Consider the following 23,211-nt stretch of genomic DNA (forward strand, 5'->3'; position numbering starts at 1 on the left):
ATAACTTCAGTTGTTCTGAGAGATTTATTGCATTCTTTCCCATCAATCTACAAGACTCCCCACCAAAGTGTATGAGAAAGGCATAAAGCAAAATAAAGTACAGTCTCTCTCTAAATGTATGGATGCTTCCTTCCCAGGTGTTTGTAGTGTTGAAGCATTTCATTCACCTGCTATTATCCTTTGTAGTCAACTGCCAGAACGCAAATTGCATAAATAAAGTGCTGTTCTTGGGTGAGGGTTTCGCATAAATGAATAGATTTTTCAACCGCTATATTTTAGTATTTTTAAATAAATAAGTTACTGTTCCCCTGTTATAAATTTTTAACCAAATGCAAGTTTTACCTTCTCGGCTATGATTTTCCCTCATTAGAAAGTAAAGGTTTTGTTATTGAATTAAAAAGTCTTTCCAATTAAAGCTTGGTGCATGATAATAATAATACATTTATATAGCGCAGCTTTTATACAAAATATATTTAGCTGCGCTGGTTCAGAGCTACTTTTTACTAAATTCTACAAAATAGGATCTCTCAATTGAACAAATATGTTTTTAATATGGATTTGAAGACATTGAGAGATGGAGTGCTTCATATTTCTCTTGGCAAGCTATTCTATAGTTTGGGGTCAGCAATAGCAAAAGCACCGTACCCGAGAGTTACTTGAGTTTTTACATGGGGAATCTGGAACAATAATTTATCTGTGGAACTGCGAAGGGTACGACTGTGTGACTGAACTTTGAGTTGAAGTAATTGTGTTATATAACTAGGAGCTTGACCACTCAATGATTTATAAACAATTAACAACATTTTGAATGAAATTCTTTGACAGACTGGCAATGATATATAAAGATGTATTTAACACAATGTTGTAAAGTACATTATATTTACATACAATTACATTTTCAAATTTCAAGATTAAGAATACGTAACAACATTAGTTTAGTAATGTAATCAAACTTCCACATACAACATTGTGACAGTTCTGTGTATAAGCTACAGAGAGTACAGTGAGAGAGTAAGTCAAACATAATTATATACTTAAAGGTAATACAAAGTTTAGGGAAATTTTGAAAATTGGGTGGATAGTGAATCTTTACAATTTGATATATTTGGATGCCCCTGTTGATATATTATAAGCATTAACAAAATTAGCCTCTAAAACACTTCTGTTTTCGAGAAAAATTGAATATAAAAATTTACCGGTGCTCCCGGTAAATTTTGATAAATTTCAAATAGCGCCTATGGCCGTACAATGGTAGCTGCGACCATGAAAATCTCAAAATATATAGTTGAGATATATAATTTCCAAATGGAAATAGATAATCGGTCGATTTTAGTCAAGAAACATTGTTTCCTGGCTAAATTAATATCTTGACCTTGAGAGGGAGCTATACAACATAAAGAGTTTGTTATTTATATTTTCAGAACTTTAGACTCGATTTCAACCGCGACAACGATCAATGAATATTGTAGGAACGCATATGCTTCCAATATGTTCATTTGAACCAAATTCATGACCCCATACCAAAACTTTGTAATACCTTTAAAGTGAGATATAGATAGATAGTAAGATAGAGAGCGAGAGAGAGAGAGAGAGGGAAGATTGAAATTCGGGCCATCAGATGATGGAAGTGGAGAATGGGGAGGAAAGGAGGTTGTAGAGGAAGATACGTAGGACAGATGGAGAGAGACAGAGACAGAGACATAGGAAGAAAATAAAAGGAGGAAAAAGAAAAACTAAATGGGTGTGTGAATAATATGAGTGTTTGGACACACATGGAGAGGGAGGGTGAGAGAGACAGTTAGAGATAAAGAGAGAGAGAGAGAGAAGAAGACACACAGAGAGGAACAAGAACGAGAGAAAACAAAATTGGGAAGGGGGAGATGAAAGCTCCAATATGTCCAAAGAATGGGAGATTTAGGGTCTAAGGTAGAAGGGATGGGGGGGGGGGGATCAAGCTTGCTCAAGAGGCTTTACAACCCCAGTTCATTGACTAAACAGATGGCCGTCCATGAATAAGGACTACACCCAAATTTGCAATTCATTCTGTTTGAGCACCTCCTATTAAAAAACCCCAGTCATTCCAAGACACCCCGAGATCAGGAATCTATTCCTCAGCACAAACTTCTACTGATGCAGGCGCCATTATGAAACACTTGCCCAGCAAAGCACAGGCACCCAGCCACGCAGGCCGTGGTGCCTGTGCATCGCTGACCATCGGGGTCCTCGCACGTCGGTAGGCACGGCGGACCACACTCGTCATAGGACATGGTAGGTGGGCATTGTAAAGCTGTAAATAGAGGTAAAATATAAGACAATATTGATAGTAACTTCTTTCCTTCTATTATCGAAATTTGAAACAACTTTGTTAATCATGATCAAATCGGACATCCCATTTTATTTCGGGGACGTAACGACAAAGTAATAAACAATTTGAAAAAATAATGTATAATTATTAAGTGATAAAAACAGAAGATAAATGCTTCTTATACATTTTAAATAGACGAAGTAAAATGAATTAAAAGATGTCAAGGGGATACGCATTGGTCCTCGCACAAAAGACAAAGAAAAGACAAGATATACCATTTGCGTTTGCAATTAAGAAAAGGAGTTTTCTGGAGGAAAAAATACATTAACCCTACTACATGACCAATGACGTCTCTAGGTGGAGGGGTGACTGTGACCCCCAACCCCTCCTCCAAATTTCTTTGGGGCTGACTTTGAAATGCTGAAGCCTTGTCACCATATTACAAAAAATATGTTTGAATCTTGCTCTGTAAGCATGGTAAGAGGAAGAACAATCTTACCACAATTAGATAGGCTTCTCCAGTCTTCAATATCCTCACCAAGATGGCGTCGACACTCGTTGACGTACGATGATATCGCCTCGCAGTGACATGGCTGACGAACGCCACACGTACAAGTATCCTCAATACAATTTGTGATGTATGGCTTCGGATCTACCTCACTTACGCAACGCTTGAAGTTATTTTTAAAGAAAACACGACATTTTCTGAAGGCAAGACCAAAGTCTTTGTAACTGACCGATGAACATCTTCCAATTTTCAGGTATCCGAACTTCATAGGACGAGTGTTCCTTTGCTTGCAATGCCTGAGATAGGAATATTGGAATATTATTTATCAATCAGTTTGAAATCGTCAGTAGTATGGAAGAATTGTTTAGGGGTCGCATTTCTATTTTTAAAGAAACACAATGAAAAGATGGGCCTAGTTCATTGTCTAGAACAACTTTTTGTTTACCTTTCTCTCCATCATTCGACATCTCTCTCTCTCTCTCTCTCTCTACATCTCTCTCCCCTCTCTCTCCCTCACTTTCTCTCTTTTAGCTAGAACATAATTATGACCACTGTCTATCTTCAAACATTCAATTAGCAGCATATTCTCGGTCACAATTAGATTTATGTCACCAAGGTACATATAAAATTCAATAACTTACTAAAGAAAGCAGACAAAGGAAAAATAAAGATGAACACAAAATATTGACAAAAGGCATCTTGATATCTTACTTGTATCCATCTACTTTCCAGCTGTGTACCAGTTCTTTATTTTTGGACGTCCTGATACCCTGTCTGGTCATCTTATCATCCTTCTTGTTCCCATTCATGTTTCCGCACAGCCCTTTGACGTCGGCACCGTGCGTGACCGTCAGGTTCACGCTGACTCCGCCCGTCTGCGACCACGTCACCGTCAAGCCCTTGTTGGAGAAGACCTCAACGTCGCGCCCGCCATCGACGTGGGCGATGCGAACGTTGGCCGGGTTGCGGTGTGCGTAGGGTAACCCAACGGTTTCATCCTGGACAAAGACCTGGCCGTTGACGTCGATCTTGACCTCCAAGCAGTCGATGTAGACCAAGATGACGACGCCGAGATGAGTTTGATTGGCGTTGAGGAACTGGTGCTCCATGTGGACTTCGAAATTAGAAGTCCCGCTGTAATCGTGTGTGAGTACGTATCGGCATTCGCCATGCTGATCATAGGTGTACCCATCAAACGTTTCGTAGTGGCCTTCGTTGCTGACTGAACACGTTTTCATTTCTGCAAAACGGTCATACATACCAACGACATGTTTCCATTTTGTTTGGATTGAATGAGTACATAAAGGTGGATAACATTTTTACAAAGATAGTATTCAGTATGAACACCGGAATTGGTACAATTTTGGAAAGTCTTTTCTTCTTCCATCAAAGCTTCTCATTTGCGTATTTTCTTATTGCCTTCGGAAAAGGTACTTCCTTTATGAATATTTCCTGTGTGACATCAAATATTACTGATTAAGTTTTTCCTAAATAATGGATGTCAGCCTAGGTAATATCATACTAAATTGAAAAGGCCCATTTGGCAGGCCGAATTTTGACAACTTCCGTGACTTTTGAATGATTATTCATTCATTTTGAGATTGCCCCTTTCAAAGTTTATAATGGTAATCTCGTTATTAGCTAAGGTCCTATGACTTTCAAAATCTGTTTTACCTGGCAAACAAACTGGACAGCAATCACCAGGCAAGACTACTTCTGTTTCCAGCTGCGAAAAAAGTGCATAAAAGGACTAATCAAGAGAGAGAAAAAAATGTATCTATTGCACATACAAGTATACCATGAGTGTGGGGTGAGGAGGAGGAGGGGGCTGAGGAGGAGGAGGGGGCTGAGGCTAGGGTGAGACACCAAGATAAAAAAAGTTTCTGTCAGCTAATTTGTAATCTTTCAAGTCCATTTTGCTAATCGACAAACTGACAAGACTGATGACTTTTTTGGAAGCAATATATTTTTGAACTCCCGTTTTAAAACTTAAAACTGTGAGGATAGTTATTTCGCTTGTTTGAGACCTATTTTTTTCTATTAGTTTCTTGGCAGATAGTTCTATGTTAATATGGTCGATCAAAGAAACGGATTGGAGGGGAAGGGCGTAAGCTTTACTTATTTGTCATCAAATATTGTTTCACGTTTCTCATAAATTTACTCACTCCTTGGCAGTCTAGTCCCGGACATAGTTTAGGTGAACATTCTGCTCTTCCGTCTTGGCAAGCACATGAATTACATCCTTCTTCCCAACTATCTTCGGCCTGTAGGAACACAAATTCAGTTTGAAGAAATATCAAAATTACAGGTCGCATAGACTAAATCTTTACACAAATCCAAGGCAAAGGGGCAATGGAGCTGTTTTAAATAAACAGTCAGTTGATAATTCACAAACTTATGTTCATATTTAAGAACGCCAAGCAATAATGATTTTGATGTCTTTGGAAGTAAATAATGATATAAACGTGTCATCCCGTTAGCGATTTCATTTGTCTTTCATTCACTCTTAAAACAACATATTACATGTACTGTGTCGCCCAAAGTTTTTAACACTTTTTTTTATTAACAGCATTTCACTATTACTTACCGAATGGAATTTTCCATTGTGTTTGCAGAAGCTTACAGCTATAAAACAAAAAGGGAACAAATAAACCAAATGTTATTGGCTTCAATAGTGTATCAGACAGGTAATAGGCGGGAATTTTTAAAGATTCTATAATGGCGATTATCAATAGGGTACACATTTATGGTGTGATTCAATGATGAATACAATGAACACAATATGCCCTTTACGAAATTGTTCTAGAATAATGGTACTCTTAATTGAGAACTGCAGAAACATTGTAGAACAGAAAAAGGGTAAAAAACGGATTAATGAATTTAAGATTCATTGAAGTCTCAAATATGAGGAAGGAAACTTAAACGGAGGCCTATGAGTTATCTTAGGATAGCAATTCCAAAAGAAGAATGTCAACATGTTCCTTCACAGAAATTATTGAATGGATATCAATGTAAGTGTTATGCGTATAAGAAGCAAATGGATGACTTTAAGAAAGTAACCTTCATACAATACAAGTGAAGTTTAGGATATCTTTTATCAGGAGGAGATGGGATAGTTGCGGGGAAAGAAATTAAAAGTGTTTTGATACTAAGCATGTCACAATAAATATTAACAGATTTTGAAACGCATAATGTGAATTTTCTTACAGTTGCAAGTTTTCTGATCAAGTTGAAGAGCATAACCCTGGCGACAGGAGCAGATAAATGACCCCACTGTGTTCTGACAATGATGATCGCATCCTCCGTTGTTGACTGAGCACTCATTAATATCTGCGTAGTTTTGAAATTAATCAAACTTTTTTTGTCAGCGAAACTTAGAATGTTTAGAATAAGTATAAATTTATATATCTGTGAAATTATTCTACAATTGTATTCATTTTTTTCTTCATAAAACAATCAACTTTTGCCTCTTGAACCAAACTACACAATACCATACATGTGTGTAACACAAAACGATGCCACGTAAAGTTAATTAAAAAGTAATTGCATTATTATAACATGAAGTACAATTTCGTGTCACGCATTTTGGTTCTAATCCTTTACAAATAACACCTTTTGCCTGAAATTTTACCAACGGAACATCATTTTAATACTATTTCATACAAAATGCAGTCAGGATCCCCCCTCTCTCTCTCTCTCTCTCTCTCTCTCTCTCTCTCACTCTTTCACCATTTTACTCTCTCACCCTATTTCATCTTGTTACATCCGTCAAAGCATATTTTTTACATTACATATAGATAATGGTGTACCTGAATTATTCTATGTAAAGTAGGATAAGTAGCTACTTTTTGGTAAAGTAGAAGCAGTTCAGGGCTTCGTGACTCGCATTATCAACACTTACTAAACGATAAATACTTTTTTAAATTATATATTATGTATTAAAAAACACTCACCAAATTGGCAATGTCGTCCAGTAAACCCATTAGGACACCGACATACAGGTTGTCCATTATGTATGCCACAGACACCTCCTTGTTGACATTCAATGTTACGGCAGTCACCTTGATTCCGGCATGCTCCTCCTGAGAATATAAAACAAGAATGAAAGAATAAAGAATTCAAAGTCATGAAAAATATCCTGGTAGAACAGTTCACACCCAAGTGGCATCTTGTCCTGACTTGTGCTTTCTTTAAATAGTAGCGAAAACGGAAAAGTAAATGACCATTCTATTTAAAACTGCTGGTTGGTATATTGTCAGCGACCTTATCAATGATCCCTCCTCCCTCCCCTCTTCCCCTGTATTTGAAAATGACCACTGACGATCGTACAAGCAAGAAGTTATAAAGCTGAATTTCAATCTGATATTACCTTGAAACGAGTGATGCAACAATGAAAACTCACCATTGCAAATCTCTGATCCTTCACTCCGTCTCAGAGCTCCTCTTAGACCCGTCGACAGCTGAGCCCAAGAAAGTGCGTTACCAGAACTAGAGCAACATGACTGTAAAGATTGAATCTCATCCCGAGTCATTGAATAGTCCCATATATTAACCTAGATGTAAAGAAACATCATGGCAGAATGAAAATGAAATCAGTAGAAATATATTTAGAATGATGTTTCCTGATTTTCTGATTATAGAAGGGAATAGATTTACTAAGAATGGTTACATCTCTTCGATTTAGTGCAAGTCATCACAGATTCTTTCCTTTTCACCCATTGCTGTTATATAAGACGGATGGTAGGGTTAGGGTTAAAGGTAAAAGATTGATGGTTCGAATCCTAGCCCAGTGCTTATGTAATCAGAAGAGCATTCTCTTTCGACCCAGATGTAATACATGGGTAAAGCAGGCATTATGGAATTGTCAAATCTGTGATCACAGTAACGATGCCCAGAAGATCTGTAAAAGGAAGTCTTCAACGAATTATATTTATAAGACAGTTTTCAGATTTTCACGACGCATTTGATCATAGGACTATTATTAAATATCATGGATGTATTGAACACAACTATGTCCACATCGGCAGAAGGCGTAACAAAATGGAATAAATCTCACTTGTGATAAGCTACCGATGAAAGATTCCTTAACCACGTAGGATCCGTTATAAGTATCTTGTTCTTGGCCTACAACAAACATTCCTCTTCCTTTCACGAAGGTTCCAGTCGATAGACCTGTTCCTGATGCTGCTTGGGATCCATCGAGATAGAACACCCATTCACCGGTCTCACTGGTCCAGACTACTGAGATGTAGTGCCAGTTGGTGTCTCTGCACATGAACAGGGAATATCAAGAGATGATTAGTGCTATAAAATAGAAGAATAATAGTTTTGAAGGAAAAAACAATTGTATTGCATTTATAACTATTGCAAATACAAGATTGAACAGAACGCCTAAATAATAAAAATAGTCATATTTTAATGGCGCTTATTTCTACGTTTCAAACTGTAGTTAATATTACTACGATCATCAAATCCAATTGCTCATCCATACACGCTAATATGTATTATCATATTTCCATTGGAATGATAGTTAGACAAAAGTGAATTGAGAATATACACTAAAGTCTCAATTGTTGACATTTTCATCTATGTTCAATATAAAGTGATATCCTTGAAATTACTTTGGTATTTACCATTATTCAGGTTCCTTACAATATAATTATACAAAAACACTCTTTGAAAATTCTTGCATCATTCATTAAAGAAAATGAACTTCGGAGCCTTAAAGCAGATGATAGACGTACAAAGGAAATCGTGGTGTACCCACCCGTTAGCCCTCACGTATGTAAACGCTGACTGCCCGTTCACGAAAAAGACAAAACTGTTGTAATCTTGAAGAGTAAGGGTGTTGTCCATATCGCTGGCGCCATCCGACCCTCTTGTCGCATATGAGATGGGTGTTCCAAAGTTTGTTTTATCAGAGGTCTTCATCCAGAAGGCTAGTGTGAATTCATAGAGGTCTGGCAATACTCCTTCCAACCCCACCCTGTCAGCCGTTCGTGCAGTGGGAAACGACAAGTCATAGTTTTTCGGCAGTTCTGAATTCAGATGTCAAAAGAAAGAAACGAATAAATGATAAAGGAGCAAAATGAGACAAAAAACATAACTTCCACATGGACATCGTTATCTGTAATGCCAAGATATGATAAAATGATAAGTCCAAATAAATAAACAAATAAAAGTCCAAATATCGTGCTCCCCATGTATACAGGTATTTATTCATATTTACAATGACTAGGGTTTTAAAGCATGCAATGCGAAAGAGGGTGTTTATTATTCTACGTTGTCTTTGTTTACATGTACACGAAAGATGGCCGAAACCCAATTGTTTCGCAGAGAACATTGCTAATCCAATATACGTTCGTAGAGCGACCAATTGTGTTAGTCATCTTATAGCTAATATCTTCTTCATTGCCGTATTACACCGCTGTCACAATTCTATGAACACAATTATAATGATTAAAAAGTAATGACAATAATAATAATAATGATGATAATATGCCTTGTTTACCCAGGGTTGCCTCATGAGTATTAATACCCTTCTCCTGTTATTTCATTATTGGCCCGTTATTGGCCCTACACAGTCACACAACAACCATCTTAACGGAACCGGGTTGGCATAAGGATGCCTACAGGATTTCACTCGAGTTATATCATCCCATGATAATGTGGGCCTTACGCACCTGTTTGGCAGTGATCTCCATTAAAGCCAAGAGGACAGATACACCTGTAGCCATCGATCATATCCTGACAGGTGCCTCCATTAAGACAGTACGCACTCTCAAGACACTCGTTGACGTTGATCTCGCAGTTGCGTCCCTGGAATCCTGAAGGACAGGTACAAATGTAACTGTTCCTGGTGGTTCTACAGGTGGCGTCCCCATGGCAAGGGGAGGATTGGCAATGGTTGCTGTCCAGCTCGCATAACCGCCCCGTGTAGCCAGGGGCACAACAGCAGCTAAAATTCTGAAATGGAAGTGATTACGTTGGAGATGGAGATGGTTTTTCTGTTTTCTTCTGATACCAAGAATGTGATATTCAAGTATTTCAGTTCAGCAACACTATATCGAATGATATAGTCTAGCTACCATAATACAATTATTGTTCTAAAATAATTTTTGTGTGATAGGGGCTTAACCTATCATTGCACATGTATTTCGAATTCCTCTTTTTCCTAAGCAAACATATCAATATCCTAAAATTAAAAGCATTTTAAAGCATATATTTTCTCACATTGACTCTCCAGAATAATGTTTTTCATTTCTAGATGAACATTGTATTAAAAAAAGCCTGCAGTTTGTTAACGTATTTTTAAAGACGCTAAGATCAATTTCTCTGATACTTACGGACTTTAGATCTATGCAAGACGCTCCATTCCTACAAGGATCCGATGCGCAGTCGTATAGGTTAATCTCACAGTGCTCCCCCGCGAATCCTTCAGCGCATTCGCAGGTATAAGACGCTATCCCATCCACGCAGATCGATCCAAACCGGCAGTCAGCTAAAATTGACGGTATTATGAAAAGAAGGTTTAAATTCAACCAGCATCGAATGGTCAAGAGTTGTGACTTACAGGCGTCAAATAATCTTCATACTGGAGGGGGCAATATACATTTGTCATAGTTAATTGCTAGACAGACAAAAATAGACAATTGAAACCCAACCCCCCCCCCCCAAGTTTCTACGCTCCTCTCCTGCTAAATACAAGGGCTGGTAGAAAAGATGCGTAATCTTATTTTATACTGTCTCCATTCTTAAGGGGGATGCTGCAAAATTAAGGATAATCAGAGAGAAACATGAATTGACCAATATAAACCCGACTTTAACTTAATTCTAAATCAGTCAAATTCCCTGTATTATCCTGAAATTATGGCACATTGTCTTTGTTTCTGTTGTCACTTATTGGCCTACCAATTCTGCTATACCACCTGCTGACAATGTCAGAAATTTACATTCATTACTTTTGTTTTCGACTTTGTCAATGATGAAACTTTATGATGATTACTTTTATGTTGTTCTGTCTTTTTTCTTTGTTTTTTTATCCATAACTTCGGTTTGTAGTCATACTATATTTATCATCATTTTGTATTATGATAATGATATATTTGAAATAAATGTGTTTCATTTTATTTGTATTATTTATGAGATGTTTTAAATAAATAAAACAAAACAAACTTAAAACAAAATTTAAAAAAATGATTACTGTTATTGTAATACTTACCAGTCAGACAATCATCAATGTTGATCTGACAGTTCTCTCCCTTAAAACCATTCGCACACTCGCACACATAGGCATTGACTAGGTTGGTACACGTGGCATTGTTTAAACAAACGTCGTTCCCGAAGCATTCATCGATGTCCAACTGGCAATCATCGCCAGCGAAGCCGGGAGGGCAGACACAGTCATACCCGTGCGTGACGTCCACACAAGTCGCTCCATCCGCACAGGGATTTGACACACATTCGTTGATGACTGGCGGTAGACAAGGGGTACGTTTTAGTTTATCATCTCCCTACTAACTCGAACAGGATCAACGTGTTTTGTGTTTTGTCATTATATATTTTTTTTAAAGTCTTGTTCTAGTTCTAACAACATACAAAATGAAACTAAAACAAAAGCTATCTGTTCTTTTAGCCTATTCTCCCAAGAACTATAACGGTTATTCGGGGGCAAAATGGGCCTCCATGATTGCATTAAAATGCAAATTGGACGATATGCCAATTGGAAAGTTAAACAATTTTATATTGTGTCGATTTGTATAACATTTTATATAATGGCTATTATAAAAAGCATTCATAGAGAGACATAAATAAATATTTAAAAAAACAGGAGAAAGGGGAATAAACTAGCTAAGGGCGGACGGACAGAGAGGGAGGGGCGAGAGTCAAGCAGAATCGGAGATATAGCTGGACAATAAGTACACCAGGGAGGAAGGGGGGTATCAAATATAAAAGGTGGAAAAAGTAAAAGGGAAATAAATAAAGGTTGATAAATATAGACAAATAGGGAGAAATGAAGAAAGAGAGATGGAATGAAAGTGGCGTAGGTTGAAATATGACAAATAATATATGGACAAACCCCCTGACTTCATATCAAACATTTTATATCTAACATTTGCTTTCATAACACCTCAGGTGAACGAGAACATCAAAAGACTACTTAAAAGAAGATATCAATTGATATGAACTCCATCTTACCCTGACAATACTCTATGGCATGTGCTCCTTCGTGATGGGTGTACAAATCTCCTGGACACAGCGTACAGGACGTTTGCTTAGGTGCAGGTTGATAAGAACCCTTGGGACACTCCTGACAAGGAGCGAAGCCAGTCGGTGAAAATGTACCTCGTGGACATAAATCTGTACGACAAGACAACAAAAGACTTCCAAAGTGGCTTATTGAAATTAAGGTAAATATTGATTAGATATGGTTTTACAGAAATATAGAAATATAATGAAGCAACCGTCAATGACTTGTCTTGGTCCTAACAAAAAAAACGTCGTTGATGAATGTTGCGCTTTGGAATAGTTTTTAAAAAGATGGTGCATTATTAGTGCGTCCATTATTATCATTATGTTGATGTTATTATGTAAAACTGTTTTAAAATCACGTTGTTGTTGTTGTTGTTGTTTTTATTTCCGAAATCAGATAAAAATATTATACATAGTAAAATATACAAAGTAAAATATTTATACATGTACATAGAGAAAAATCGGTGGATAGCCCAATTCAGCAGTGTTTATAGAACACTACTGTTCATAGAACACTACTGTTTATAGAACACTACGTTCATGTAAATGGAGTGAATGAAGTGTTTTTTAACCGATTGTTAATATTTTCATTCAACCTAATATCCTATAAGAAAGATAATGAAGATTATACTGTATGACCAGAGAACTTTTATTTATTCATAATGCGTTACGATAAAAAGAAAGAGAAAGGTGTGACATGGCTGGGAAGATTATAAAGGTTAGGGATTTACTTTAACTTGGTTGCTCTTATGTTTATTACTCACATGGTTTCAGTAATTTGCTCCTTAGAATATTATGTTTTCTTCCATCAATAAAGTGTTTTCATTGAATTACATCAAGCGTTTAGACATATTTTGTCAGATGAACATTTATCATACAAATTATACTGTATTAAAACTCTCTTACTCTTCGTTTGCTTGAAATGATACAATAATTTGGTGATTTTTCTACAAACTTAAAGCGACCTACTTGTGCAATGTTCTACATCGCTATTGCCTATTGTCCACGTCGTCAACCCGTCTGGACACGTCGTACATGATGTTGAGCCGCGACCGGGTTCGTAGGTTCCTTGTGGACACGCGTTGCAGGATTCGAGACCACTCGTAGAGTAGGTCCCAGGGTGACACAGGGCTGGTGAGGTGAAAACAAGCAATTAAAATCAGCTGATGGGCTTGGGATTATTAGATACACCTGCTAGATTTTTCGTTATTTGGATCATGATTTCTAGTTAATTTTAGTGTTATACATCGGAAAGAATCTCCAAAGAAAGGCCAAAGGTGCCATTCTGTCAAAATGAGGGATCTCACAAATCTAGCAGTCTCAGGGAGGATCATATTACAATTTTTTTTTAAACAACAGCTGGGAGTTTGTTTTACATAAAAGTATGACGGCACATAAATATTCATTTTGGCCAGGGATGTAAATCATATTTTTAGTCCACTATTTCTCTTAAAATGGTAAAATAAAAAACAGCGAACTATTATATTATATATTAATGACAATTGAATTTATACAGTGCCATTTCCAAATGATACAAAGCACTGTCCCATGGTCTATGAATATCTGAGAAATGTTATATTATTGCTAATTGTAAACATACTAAGGGCACCGAAACCTACCAAAAAGCTCGTTGGGGCTTCCCAAAAAACACACTTTGGCTCTACTTTTCTGTAAGCTACAGGACACAGTGACAACTCACCTTTGCATTTATTGATAGACCTGGCTCCCAGAGCGGCAGTCGACGTGTCAAGAGGGCAGTCTTTACACGTGGTATTACCGTACTCGTCCTGATAGGTTCCTACTGGGCACCTCTCACAAACACCCTGGTTCTCGAAATTTCCTGGGGCGCATGGCACTGGAATGGAATGATAACATCTCACCATTATTACAGTTCATTGGTACATAACGGTGGCGTAGGATGTGTTCAGATATATTGACACCGATCTTACTCATTGGGTGAAAGAATGTGATTTTTTTCAAGTAATTGTTCTCCTCTCTCTTTCTCTATCTATCTTTTTTGTCCTTTGATTGAATGCCATGCAAACAAGTAAACAAGTAAAATGACTGTATCAATCATTATGAAAACTATATTCGTCAAATGTCATTTTTCTCTTTAAATTGCGATACATTGCGCCCAAAACTAAGGAGAGTCAAGAACTCTCTCGAGGGGAGTTTCAATTATTCAGGCACAGTTCTTGTGAATTAAAAATCATTTTACTGAGAAAAATATATCTTTTGGTCCAGGAAGTAGATTGATATGTGATCAAATATCGTCGGCTAGCACTTCGGGAGGGCAGTCAACGATGTACTTTTACAATTATTTGGAGGGCTTCGGTCTTATCATGCGTTTCCACAACGAAACCTTACATGTAAACGTGGATATGACTTTGGTGGTAATATTATATACACCCTTTTATGAAATATAACAAGGATAAGGAAACAAAAGTTACCGCAGCTCCCGTTTGATGGTATATGCCCAACATCACAGAGGATTGAGTATTCCGATTCAGGAACAATTGGATCGTCGCTGAGCGACAATTCGATGCCATCCACGTTAATTGTTACGTTACCATTGGCAACGCTTTCTTGAACAGAGTTAACGGCTGCATCTAAATAATCCAGTACATTGACATCTGGCCCCACGGTTTCCTATTTGGAAGAAAAGCACTCTGTTTTTCAAAACGCATGTCGAAGAAGTATATTTTTCATTTAAAGATAAAGTTGAGTTCTGGTAATGCGACTGCACTGTGAAAGAAAAGGTGTGAAATGGATCAGAAACAGTTGATCATGTAGCATGTAAGTATTGGTGTGCACTGCAATGTTTTGAAGTCATCAAAATCATAATAAATTTGGCCGAGTCTTGGTAAAGTAACAAGCACTGTACACAGAAAGCTATATATGGGACAACACACATGGTGTCGGGGCTAGTACTACCTTGATTTCCTTGTCTTTCTATGCTCATTACTCAGCCAGTATACATTTTCTTCCAAAATTGTTTGGCACATGTCATTTATTTTTAATCTTGAACAGTCAGTGTAAGTTTCGTTTGATTCTGTGAGAATTAATTTTCTTTTTATTTACCTGAACTGGAGTTTATCTTTAAGGTGAGTATTAAGAGTGACGTTTAACAATAGAAGTGATTAATTTCACACCTGATAATAACATTTTTTCTGATAATATAATAATATCATTGCTAGTCAACAGAAAACACATTTTTCACACATTTCAAATTTTGTTTACATATTCACCAAACATCTTCCACGAAACTGCCACTCGTTTTCAATGATGCTAAGTTCACTTTCAAGATCATTTTGTCTTGCTCCAAATTAAAACGAAAGTAAGCCCCTTAACCATACAAATAGCACGGGGTTAAGCCAAATTGAAAGGAGCATTACCGTTATTTCTACGAGCAGTGTAAATGTTATCTCGACGACATCAATTCCCCCGCTTCCATCTATTACTTGCCGTCTCTTTCGCCTCTGAGTCTGACTGCACTGCACGTTTACGTTCTCGAAGCTGCACTGAGTATCCGACAGGCTGCACGGACCGAGATCTCCCCTGGTTTGAAGGAAATCGAACACCGAGATGAAGTCGTCGCGTATATTTTTTTGTGAGGTTTCGTTAAAGCATGTCCCGTCGTAGCGAAATCCAGTTTTTAAGCTCGCTTTCCTAACGCGTCTACGTTCTAGGTAATGAAAGGAAATGAAAGAATGAATGAATATTGATAAATAAAACATATTTAAAAAAAATAAAATTAATAAACAAAATTAGGCAAACATGCTTACTTCATTTATGTTAAGTTTTTTTCCCCCCCGAGCCTTCGATAATCTGTTTTTTTTCGTCGTCCCCCCCCCCCCCCACACCCTCTTCTATTAAAATGAACTTAATATCACGGTGGACTTTTCACTTGATTTGCAATATGTCCAAATCAATCGCAGCTCTTTATAGGACAGATCTTTGGTAGTATCTCGCCCAGTACTTACTTGCGCAGTCCGGCCAGGGCATGTCCAGTGGCTCGTGGTCGCCGTCGGATCGGCTCCACAAATGTTGACCGCTTTCATTCGCAATGCAGGCGTAAATTTCCACTCTGTCCTTAGTGAAGTGAAATGTTTTTTGGCAAGAAATCCGGCAGAGCTGGCCGCCTGGCGAGTCGACGCATGCTACTGCGCCATTCAATGGCGGTGGGTAGTACTCACAGTGGTATTCTGAGAGGTAAAAGAGACATGAGTTAAAGATCCAACTTGAGGATTTAAATGAACATGTATATGTTACAAAGATATGCTTTACTCAAACAAGAAAAATATTTTACGATTCATAATTTAGGAACATAAATGAGTATCATTCAGTGGTAACTTTAAAAAATAAGAAGAAGATATTCATTTTATGAGTTACCAAACATGTTTTATTTCTTGCACGTTACTGACAAAACAGAATGAAGCTATTTCACGAATAACACAATCACAAAGAATTTCAAGAATTCAACATTAGACAATTTCAATAGCCTTGTCCAGCATCATTTAAAAGGTGTGAGCATTACAATGACGCGTCATGCAATCCGAACATGACTTCTATAAGATATGTGATAGGGTATTGAAGTGCCTTTGAATTGATTCCTTGAAAGTCTGCAAAGGTATCAACAATTAATTTTTTTCTTTCAATGATATAATTAGTCATGAACAAAAGCAACTCAATTAATTCGAACAACACATATTGTTACATATCGGCAACAGCAAACATGATAACAGCAGTTGCACATAATTGTGCCTATTTAAGTAGTGGTAAAGCAAACTTATTGTGTTAAATACAAAGAACCCTCTCAACTTCATGAACACCTTTCAGCATATTCATAAACAAATATGACTTACTAGAAACCCTGATAGTGACGTTACAGTCTTGCGTGTTACCCGACGGGTCTGTTGCTCTCGATACGACTTCTGTGTCACCCAGCGGGAACCTCGATCCTGATGGAACACCAAGAACATCATTGGACAAGGTCCCCGAGTTATCATTAAACTGGCTGGTATTCCACTCCTCTTCGTCAATGCCGAGGTCTCCGAAAGGATCCAACCCGATATCTTGGAAGGTGACCTCACTGGTGCAGTTCGTCAGTCTCGGTGGCTCCTCGTCTGGTGTAATGAAAAGGAAAGTTGTGATGTCAACAGAAGAGACCTGATACAGATGCACACTAAGAAACAAGGGTGCGATTAGGGTGCAGATTTGCATTCACCTACGCGTATTTGGCAGAGGATGCTCGCTGTTCAGGCAGAATTGAACTTTTATTTCTTAGTGTGTATGGTTTAATTACAAGAATATAAAGGACGTCTTTTTTGTACCCTTAAGTTAATGAAGCTTTAGCCTCGAGCTTTTCAGGTGAAGTTGGTTTTGATTGTTGTAAAACAAATTCTAAATTGGATTTCCTGCTGGGAGGAACACCGTAGCCTGAAATCTATATGCATATTTAATAAGTGGTGGATGGAATGGGGTTGAACAAAATCCAAACTAGCATACCTTGAATATACATTGATTTTTAAAAATGTGCCCCTAATTACGTGTCCCCCCTTGTATATGTTACTTGCCCAAGAGTGTGGAGGAAAACAATTCTGAAGGATATTTGATGCTTTTGTGTTCTTTGTTGTTGCCTATCATACAAGAAAAATCCAAAACATTTTGGATTTGTGCCTCCACCCCCTCCAGAGAGAGAGAGAGAGAGAGAGGGGAATAGATAGAATGAGAAAGACATGGAGAGAGGGGGAATAGTGAGGGGAGAGACAGACTAGACTGACAGAGAGGGAGAGAAAGTGAGTGATAGAGGTGGAGAGATAGAGGTGGAGAAAGAAAGGAAAATAGAGAGAGAGAGAGAGAGAGAGGGAGAGAGAGGGAGGGGGAGAGCATGATCATCCAATCTTCACCTCTGACCGTAACGTTGAAGCTGCAGGTCGCCACGTTTCCAGCCAAGTCGGTGGCAGAGTACGTCACCACCGTGGTATTGATGTCAAACCGGTACGGGGGCGAGTGCGTTGACCGCAGCTTGACCGGGAAAGGGGTATTATCAGTGGCTTCAGGTACTTCCCAGTTGATGGTGCTGATCGGCATGAAGATGTCTGTGGGGTTACTGATATCCTCTGGACAGGTTAACGTAGGAGGCTCGATGTCTGGATACCGATGAGAGAGAACAAGGAGCAGAAATATTGTGAACCCTTTGAATAATTTGAACCAAGTGGATGCGCCAGTCCACTTTAGTATTAACGCACTAATCCTCATTGATAAGTCCATAGGAGAAGACTTCTTACCAAAGTCCTCTCCAAAAATCCGTTGGTCCCCTGGTTGCTTACTTAGAAGCAAATGCATGCTTTTTGAGCAGTCAGGTAAAAAACAAAACTATTAAAAGCAAATTATTTTGAATGGTTGTATGAAACATTCTCCGACAACAATTGCTCGCAATTAGTTTCATGCACAAACAGAATTTCTAACTTAAGCCCTGGAGGCATTGGCCCAACACTCTACCCAACCCTTAGCCCACCTACAACCTCAATGCAACAGTGACCCTAACCTGATATCCTTGACGCCATGAACATGATAAAGCACGGATCATTTGTCATCGAAAACACAAATCGGAGTACCAAACACATACGGATTATCAAAAGGTAATTGGAATTTCGAAAAGAGCCATTTCAAGCGAACTGACGCAGGATCCCCTCACCTCTGCACGTGATATCGGCAGCAGGTATGCTCCAGGTTCCGTCAGCCAGGCAGGTAACACTATCAACAGTTCCTTCAGCCTGGTAGCCACGCTTGCAGTCGTAGGTACACACCTGTTCGAATTTGGGGATCTCCAAGCAGATGCCGGCCGGATCGATACGCTTAGGGTTGTCGACGTAGAGTACTGGGCAAGATACCTCTGTGTTATTGGAGTAAAGGTGATATTTTATATTTATCATTGTGGCGTTTGATTAAATGTAACAAAATGGCACCTGAATGATGTCACAAGCGAAGGAACGGTTCATAAGTTAAGTTGAGATGGTAATATATTTATGTATTTTTGTGCCAAATTTGATGGAATTTGATTTTACCAGTTTTCATAAGCTATCAGTGACACAAAAAACAAATGTAGTATTTAGTAGTAGTAAAGATGAAGAAAAAAAAATCTGTATTCAGCGTAGTATATAATGTATATATCTTATTTGATTAGGTTTTCTCATCCATTTTAACACTCTTTTCATTCATTCTAGTACTTTTTTATCATTCAAATTCTTCTCAAAATTTCGTGATCTCACAGAACCCATTGTCAATTTCGTATTTGGTTATTTATTTTCGAAGTTTCTCAATCAGTTTTCACTTTGTGGAAGTGTCTTGGTATTGTGTTTTATTCACTTGACTCGCAATCCAATTGTTGAGGGTTTGAATTCAAGACAAGAACTAACGTTTTTTTAACAGGACGTTAATCTAAACTTGCCACTCTCCACCCAAGTGTAAATAGTTACCTGGTAATTGCTGAGGTAAGAATAATTTCAAGGCCCACATGAAGAGTTTCAATACTACCCAGATATCATTATTAGTTTGTGCATATATTTCGGTTAATAACAATCTATATCCAACATTCTCTCCTACAAACATACGATTACATGAATCGGTTTCGTTTTGCACTACATATTGTCAAATTTGACACATGTTAGTTGAAGATCTAAAGTACGATGAACATTATAGAACTGGATTGATATTTTGACATGTGTGGATTAATTGTTTTATCAACTTGATTGCCAAATGACTAGATTCACTTTAACATTTGCACAAAAGGAAACTGAGAAGACCATGATTACGTGAATAAAACTCTGAAAATAATGATACAATTTAATAAAATCGGCGTTTTAATTAATGAAAAACAGAAGATTTACCACTCGAAAAAAAAATCTTTTTAATCATTATGATTATTTATTTTTTAATGTAAGTATTATTTAATTAGTAAATGAGGGGAAAAAATCAAAACAAAACAAAACAAAAGAATTGTTAAAATGTCTTTACTCTTGCAAGGATCTTGTTCATCATCCTCAATGGACCACTGGGCACTTATTTCACTACCCCTCTGGCATGTGACGTTGGTAATCGCACCCCGCTTGAATTCATACCCCGGTTCGCACCGCAGTTCACACACGCTACCGATGCTGCGGTCAGGGCTACTGTAGATACGATCCGCGTGGTTTAGGTCAGGCAGTATACCGCATGTAATCTCTGAGCGGGGTAGATAAGAGATACACAAATAGCAAAGGTCATGCGTTATTCAGTGGCGTAGTTTCAAAGGGCACGTGCCCCCAATCAAATGACGAAGAAACTACTGAAAAGGAAAATATGAAATTAGAGCCAATGAATGAGAGAAATAGGTTGAGAATTAAAAAAGAAGTTAATATAAATAGTATAACTATTATATTGGATTACTGGCGCTTGCGCTAATTTCCATTGGTTTGATTAGCGTCGGTAATAGGAACTTTTAGATTCTGCACGACGAGAACGTGGACTGCCATTTTAAGGCAATGTGACGTCCTTTTAAGGCACTGGCAGTGACGTCACATTGCCTTAAAAGGGCAGTCCATGTTCTCGTTGTGCAGAATCTAAAAGTCCCTAATGACGCATCATGTGCAACGGGCATCCTTAATTTCTGAATTGGCAACGAGGACTTATAATCTCCATCTATTCACATCTTTGACCAGCATGGTTTACTGTAAGAGCCCCACGTATACGATTTTCAGGATCCTCATCAAGCAGGACGTATAACAGGGAATAACGTTAAATATATAACATTCTTGAACAAAACAAAAAATGTCTGAACCATTAAAAGTTGTGACAAGACACTGTATTTTACATCGTATATGAAATCATTTTCAGTTTGCTTCACATCTGCAAATACCTTTCTCTTTATTAACCTAGATCGGTATTTTCATGCCCAGGTCGAGATCCTCATTGTTTCATCGTTTTAATACTTATTAACGATTGAGCAGCACATCACGATGTCCACATTTTCTGTTTTTTTTTTTTTGTGTTTTGCTAATCTGTTTTCCTTTCTAAATCAATCTACCAAAATAATGATAATGGTTACATACTTTCGCACTGAAGTGGGTTTCCCGACCATTGTTTTGTATCTAAGCACGTGATAGTTTCTTGGCCTGCCATTGGTCGGTACTCATCTCGGCACTGGAATTGGCAGGTAGAACCGAAGGTTGTATCGCACTCATCCATGATCACACTGTTTATGTCTACGTTATTCAGATCTGGACATCGGATTGCTACCACAACAAAAAAGAAAAGAAATAAAGATAGATACTAAATACATTAATTAACAAACAAATGAAAAATGAATAAATAACAAATGAATGAAGCTTATTTCGCATTCCTCCATGATCATATCATTTATATCAAATATAGGATTATTCATATCTGGACACCAGATTACTAAACAAAATTAATTAATTAATTTATATATGTGAATACAAACAACAACAAAACGAGCGCCTTGTGCATGATGCGTCCAAGATATTTCCATGTTATTGTTATAATTAAAGTAAACATATAAATAAATTAAATGAATACATAAAATAAGAAATGACTGAATGACTGACTGATTAAATGAATAAATGAATAAATAAACAAACAAACTAATGAATTAACAAAAAACAAACAAATTAACAAAAACCAGACAAATTAATGAAAAAATAAACGAACAGACAAATAAATAAAAGGATGATTTTTTTTTAATATGAAAAGAAATAAATTGATAAATAAACTAAAAAGTACATTAGACCATTAAATGTCATTTCCATTTTTCACTATATAGGTGCGTATGGGTAACACTTTTAGAAATCCCCCAGAACACAGTAACACACCCCGAAATCACATTTTATCACACTAAGCAACTATATATCATCCTAAAAGTTAAGTGAAAGTTTTTTGTTCTCAAAACGATAACGTATTTTTAACGTAGAAAACCAATTACGTGTTGTCACGGTCGATCACAATGGAAGTGGTAGATTCATAAGAACAGAGTTGCATAGGGGAGGGGAGGGTTGGGGATGGAGAACTTCTTCTTATTTTGGCTGAAATACTGCCAAAACAACTTCTGCACAACAATTACGAGTTCAGCTATGGAAAAATGACGATTCTCCCTTTGTTTTAGAATGCTAGCAAACAGGATATTGACGCATCGAGCAAACATCAGGCTTTGGAGATTAAGGGTCGGCTCTGGAGATCAATTTTAACGGAGACAAATTTCTGAGAAGTTAGAGAAAAACCCGGTATTGCATTAAATATGTTGTGAAATTTAATCTTTCCCATGCACTGTAAACAATGTCGGAGGAGAATTACATTACACGAGGGTAATCATGTAACAGATCTACATGGGGGCACTTATAATTATGTTCAAATCGATGATATGCTGGTAAATTTTGAATTCAAGTTGACCAAGATTAGGCAATATATTTTCATATCGGGCATAAAATTGCCCGCCAAGATTTGATCGTACATTAACCTTCAGCAATTTTCTACCAAATGCGTTAACCGTGTACATAAAAGTGAGTGAAGCTATCTTGGGTGAAAACTAAGAAATATCCCACTTAGGGTTGATAAAAAGAATAATTTCTTTTTTGACGCAGAAGAATTTCTTTTTTGAAATTTTTATATTATTATTATTATTATTTTATTTTTTTTAAATTATTATTAATATTATTTTTTTATTTTTTTTTTTTTTTTTATTTATTTATATTATTTTATTTTTTATTTATTTATTTATTTATTTATTCATTTTTTTTTGGGGGGGTGGGGGCTAAATCAGTCTTTTTAGGGGTAAGTCTTGTAAATTTAGTTCGAGTTGGATTTGATCTGTGAGAATTCATTTTTTGTCTTTACCTCAATATTATCTTTAAACGCAGCCTGCCCTAGTCGAGTCGCTTTTGTTGTATGACTACGTTACATTGGACGGAATATGACGCTTATATTATTCAATGTACAGCAAAAAAACAACCGCAAAAATAATAAATTGATGATACAAACAAACTTTAAAAACAAACTAACCAGCAAAGTTTTTTTTAACCCCCCCCCCCCCCAAAAAAAAAAAAAAACTTACATTGGCAGGTGCCTCCATCTTCACCCGGGTTCCCCTCGT

At 37.2% G+C, this 23,211-nt stretch overlaps 1 protein-coding gene across 1 annotated transcript; it reads right to left on the reverse strand.

Annotated features, from left to right (window-relative positions):
• Window positions 1–1,556: 1,556 nt before the first annotated feature.
• Window positions 1,557–23,210, reverse strand: LOC115922349 (sushi, von Willebrand factor type A, EGF and pentraxin domain-containing protein 1-like). The gene is made up of 26 exons (XM_030981249.1): window positions 23,173–23,210; window positions 21,158–21,340; window positions 20,085–20,291; window positions 18,766–18,963; window positions 17,975–18,217; window positions 16,931–17,191; window positions 16,049–16,270; window positions 15,461–15,750; window positions 14,516–14,714; window positions 13,765–13,920; window positions 13,035–13,196; window positions 12,012–12,173; window positions 11,035–11,286; window positions 10,160–10,314; window positions 9,497–9,779; window positions 8,581–8,851; window positions 7,870–8,080; window positions 7,216–7,366; window positions 6,767–6,895; window positions 6,021–6,125; window positions 5,401–5,438; window positions 4,979–5,077; window positions 4,488–4,539; window positions 3,525–4,053; window positions 2,805–3,109; window positions 1,557–2,287 (listed from the first exon to the last, which is right to left on the reverse strand). Exons 2-26 carry the CDS (start codon window positions 21,291–21,293, stop codon window positions 2,112–2,114), a joined length of 4,992 nt encoding a protein of 1,663 aa, XP_030837109.1. The 5' UTR covers window positions 21,294–21,340; window positions 23,173–23,210; the 3' UTR covers window positions 1,557–2,111.
• Between the last annotated feature and the right edge of the window lies 1 nt (window position 23,211).

The sequence above is a fragment of the Strongylocentrotus purpuratus genome, unplaced genomic scaffold (genome assembly GCF_000002235.5).
Source record: "Strongylocentrotus purpuratus isolate Spur 01 unplaced genomic scaffold, Spur_5.0 spur5_scaffold_11, whole genome shotgun sequence".
Taxonomy (NCBI): domain Eukaryota; kingdom Metazoa; phylum Echinodermata; class Echinoidea; order Camarodonta; family Strongylocentrotidae; genus Strongylocentrotus; species Strongylocentrotus purpuratus.